Here is a 4,941-nt window from a genome sequence, read left to right as displayed (position 1 = left end):
CCTCAGTCAGGGTGGGAGAGGCCAATCGGGCAGGGCGGCTTGAGGGAGGGGCCCCAGGAGGTTGGCCTGCCGGCCCCACCCCCGATCAGGGCAGTTCTCTGGCCTCAGTGGGCGTAATAGCAACTGGTCGTTGCAGTGTTACGGTCGCTGGCTTTTTATATATATAGATTAAATCATTTGCCTCATCTTGACCTCTTTTCTGTTCTCCATACTCAGATATCCACCTGACTACTTGATATCTCCAATTAAATTTCTATTGGGACATCTCAAACTTTAAATTGTTCATATTAAAAACTTAGGTTTTCAAATTGCTCAGTCTAAAAACCTTTGCTTTATCCTTGACTTCTCTTTTTCTCCTACATCCAAACTAACAACAAATTTTATCAGTTTTATTGAAGAACCCAAAATCTAACCTCTTTACTAACTTCACTGCTACCACCCTGGTTTTAGTAACTGTAACCTTTTCCCTGGATTATTGCAGTAATTTTCTAATTAATACTTCATTTTCTACTCTTAACTTTCTAGTTTAAGTGGTCCTCTTAAGTTATATTGTATCACCCTGCTCATTGTAGATACCCTGATTTTTCTAATCAAAAGATCATTCTTAGTAAGTTTCTGTCTCAGAGCCTATTACTACTTCCCTCTGCTTGAAATGTTCTCCCATATTGTAGTATAGCTGTCACTCACTTCTTTTCTTGCTCCAAATACCACCTTATCAAAGAGACTGTTCTTTACCAACTCATATGAGATAACACCTCTTTCTATTTACCCTCTGTCCTTCTGTTCTGCTTTATTTTTCTTCACAGATGTATCATCTTCTGCCACATAAATTCACTTCTATACCCATAGGAACTTATAAAGTAGCCAACATATAGTAGACACTCAGTACATATTGAATGGATGGATGGATGAAAAATCCTGAACAGATAGTTGGATACATATATGTTGATTTATAGGCGATATCTTAACTGAGGGGATGTATGTTTGTGTTGTGTGTGATTTTATACTTATTTATTTACTCTATTCATTTAGTAAACATTTACTTATTGATCCCTTTTACTTTGTATCAGGCACTCATCCACCTCATCCACACAGTGGGGATAAAGATAAAAAAGCACTCTTTAACTTTAATATTTTTCTCTAGTAAGATTGTTAATGCATTGTTAAATAGCCTGGAGATGAAGCCATAAGACATGAGCTCATTCATAAATTTCAGGATTATCTTTTCTATTTTACTTTTTTTCTCAGGATACTGATCTCTTTGAAGGTAAGAATAGAGTATCCTATTCCTTTTGAGTTCTTTCCACTCTTACTATCTCAGCCTAGCACAGTGCTTAGTAAATTCTTTTAAATTAATGAATATCTACATATTAAAATTATAAAACTAATACTAATGGTATGGACAATGTAGGTATGTTGGAAAAGGAAAGGGTGTTTGTTAGACAGATAATCTGTTTTAAGGTCTGGTAAATTTTAGATGAAGACAGCACCTCCAAGTTGAAGTGTTTAGTAAACTGGTTAAAGCAGTATATAGGAATATGAGGCTTAATTATATATGATTGATTAAAAAATTTTTTTTATCAAGAGATGATATACCTAGGTAAATATTGACATTTTAAAAACAAAAGGAAAAATCAGAAAAGTTAAAAAGAGAGCCAAAATAATATTGTGGGACAAAAACTAAGTAATCAGCAGAGAAGTCTAATAAAATATCCACAGTATTCCCACATTTTTCATTTAACTAGTTTGTTATAAGCAGCCCATTTTTCAAAAATATAATTTCACTTCTAATTTTTATTTAAACTTAAAATGTTTTAGAAAATTTTATTTTCCAACATAGAAAAACATTTTATGTGAAGAAAAATAAAAACAATTTTAATTTTATCAGGTGTTGATATAGAAGCAGCTCGAAAGGAAGAAGAACGGATAATGCTAAGAGATGCAAGACAATGGCTAAATAGTGGTCATATAAATGATGTCCGGCATGCAAAATCTGGAGGTACAGCACTTCATGTTGCAGCAGCTAAAGGCTATACAGAAGTTTTAAAGTAAGTATTATTTTTCACAGTTGTTTTCTTACTTTGATTTGTTTTCTTTAATTCGGTGTTCCTTTTCTTAAGATACCTTGCAAACATTTCAAAACAGCTTATAAAAGTTATTTAACACTCATTTACAGAAGAAAAACTACCTTGAATATTATTGCTTTGTTTCTAAAGCTTGTTGTTTCACTCTCAAATTTTTATTATTTTACATTTGTTTCTTTAGTTGCAATTTTCCAGTAAGTAAATAAGTATCAGACGACCATTATCTGTTACCTTCTGGGCTAATAAATTATTACTGTCATTTTGGGGTTCCCAGATTGGCAAACTCTGGTTTCTGAGACTAAGAACTATGTCATATGTTAACATATTTCTGTGTATATATTCTGAGAGCTTAATTCTCAAAATTCTAAGAATTCGGTTTCTATTGAATATTTATTAACATGTAATTTATCTAAAATAGTTTCTTTTTACTATGTGTACACTGGGTCTCAAGTGCTATTAGCATAATATTAAATATCAAACTGTAAGCAACTTAGATTATATAGGGATATATTTTGATCAGCAAATTTTTTTTGGAGCAAAGTTTCTTTATATCACAAATTTTTGTGGGTTTTATTTGTTTTTTACTTATGCAATACAAAGGTGTTGGCAACTAAGAGAAAAAAATAATTTAATGCATAGCTTTTGTTATGTGTATGTGAAAGGAAATAAGACTGGCCCTAGCAAAATCTACTGTGTCCTTTATATTGCTTATATTCCTCTTGTGTTTCTGATGTCATGTTCTTATTCCCTCTCCTCAGTAAAAAAAGTGAAGCAGTGTGTGTCAACTATTCGCAGATTTCCTCCTTTTTTCAATCCCTACACTTCAATAATTTAAGCCTTCTCCTAGAGTAGTACAGTTAACTTCTTATTAGTTTCCTTGTCCCCTGTCTGGTTCTCTCTAATTCAAAATTTTTCAAACTTTCAGACTCTATTAGCAGGTCATGAAATGAACTTGGTGAGTCGCCAATAGCTTTTTTTTTTTTTTAAATATACTTTATTGATTTTTTACAGAGAGGAAGGGAGCGGGATAGAGAGTTAGAAAACTCGATCAGCTGCCTCCTGCACACCTCCCACTGGGGATGTGCCTGCAACCAAGGTACATGCCCTTGACCGGAATCGAACCCGGGACCTTTCAATCCGCAGGCCGACGCTCTATCCACTGAGCCAAACTGGTTAGGGCGCCAATAGCTTTTTTTAAAGAAAGAATTGGAAATATCAAAGGGTATTGCATATGGTAAAGGTAAATATGATTTGTTAAAACTCTTTTTTCTGTAAACATGTACTAGTATATATATACTGGATTACACTGTAAAATAGAATCTAGACTGCTCCCAAGTAGTCTTTGTAATTAGGTTATCCAGGTTCTTAAAATCCTTTAAGATTCTCAGTAGAGATTAGAATATATGTTATACTCCTGAACTTAGCACATAAGACCATTTGTCATCTGGCCACTGGCTCCTTTTTTAAATTAAGCTGCTATCATTGCTCTTTAAGTATGCATTATTCCATCTATGTACTTGAAATTCTGTCATGATGTCTTAATACCTACTCTTGTTTCTGTCTAGGTAACCTTTATTCACCATTACTTCAACTTGAAGGCACATTTCTTTCAATCTTTTAACTCAGTTCAAGCCTCTTAAGCCTATGAAAATTAAATGTTCAACCTCATTCATAATAAGTGCAGATAAACTATAATGAATTACCATTTTTATCTATCATATAACAAAAATCAAAATGTTTGGCAGTATAAATGACAATTGAGCAAATTCTGTTAAAGTAACAGTTATTCTTTAGCTTATCAGTTCTACCTCTGGGAATTTTTTTTTAACAGATATTCTCACTCACATAGGAAGTAAGGTATGTGCTAGCAGTGTTGTTTGTAATAGGTGTAGGAGAACGGTTGAATGAATATGATACATCCTTTCACTTGAATACTCTGTAGCAATTAAAACACTATATATAGCCCTGGTCCTGTGGCTCAGTGCTGTAGAGCATCAGCCTGCACACCGGAGGATCACAGGTTCAATTCCAGTCAGGGGCAGGTACCTGGGTTGCAGGTTTGAACCCCAACCCTAGTTGGGGCTCATACAGGAGGCAACTAATCAATGTGTCTCTATCACATCCATGTTTCTCCCTCCCCCCCTTATCCCTTTTCCCCACTCTCTCTAAAAATCAATGTAAAAAATATCCTCACTCCTTGGGTGAAGATTAAAAAACAAAAAAAAACACTACATAAAAATATGGAAAGAGCGCTAGGGCATATTTTTAAATGTCAAAACCAAGGAGAAAAGTGTGTATAATCTGTATTTAACATCTTTTAGTTGTACTTGCTTAATATGCATAAAATTTCTCTAAGCATTCAATCAAAATATATAGTATGGTTATCTATAGGGAGGTGAAACTGGTTAAAGGTCAGCAGCAAAAGAATGACTTTGCTATATAATCACTTATTCTTTTTCATTTTTGAAGCTTGTGAATATATTATTTATGAAAATACATAAATAAAAATACATGTGAAATAAAAAATAGAGTACCTTTTTCAAATGTATCCTTTTTTTAAAAATTTATCTTTACTGTTGTAAGTATTAAAGATGTCCCCTTTTTTTCCCCATTGATCCCTTCTAGCCCACACCCACTCCCCCCTTCCAGGCTTTCACCACACTATTGTCTGTGTCCATGGGTTATGCATATCCTATATAATAATCCTATATAATAAAAGGCTAATATGCAAATTGTCCTCTTGACCAGGAGTTCAACCGGGAGTTCGACCAGGGGCGGGGCAGGCGGCCAACAGCCCATGCCCCCACCCCCACAGCCAGCCCTGTCCCCAATTGCCCACCCCCACCCCATCAGGGAC

General features: G+C 34.5%; 1 protein-coding gene across 9 annotated transcripts in view; it reads left to right on the top strand.

Annotated features, from left to right (window-relative positions):
* PPP1R12A (protein phosphatase 1, regulatory subunit 12A) overlaps nt 1-4,941 on the top strand; it is a 157,030-nt gene that overhangs the window by 86,327 nt on the left and 65,762 nt on the right. For all 9 annotated transcript variants that reach the window (XR_001360178.1, XR_001360179.1, XM_014531645.1 and 6 more), the window contains exon 4: nt 1,889-2,048. Coding sequence is in view for 7 of the 9 variants with exons in the window: in XM_014531645.1 (XP_014387131.1) it covers nt 1,889-2,048 (160 nt within the window). In the remaining 2 variants the exon portion in view is untranslated. The remainder of the gene's footprint in view (nt 1-1,888; nt 2,049-4,941) is intronic.

Source organism: Myotis brandtii, unplaced genomic scaffold (assembly GCF_000412655.1).
Source record: "Myotis brandtii unplaced genomic scaffold, ASM41265v1 scaffold82, whole genome shotgun sequence".
Lineage (NCBI taxonomy): Eukaryota > Metazoa > Chordata > Mammalia > Chiroptera > Vespertilionidae > Myotis > Myotis brandtii.
This window is presented reverse-complemented; position numbering and strand designations above follow the sequence as displayed.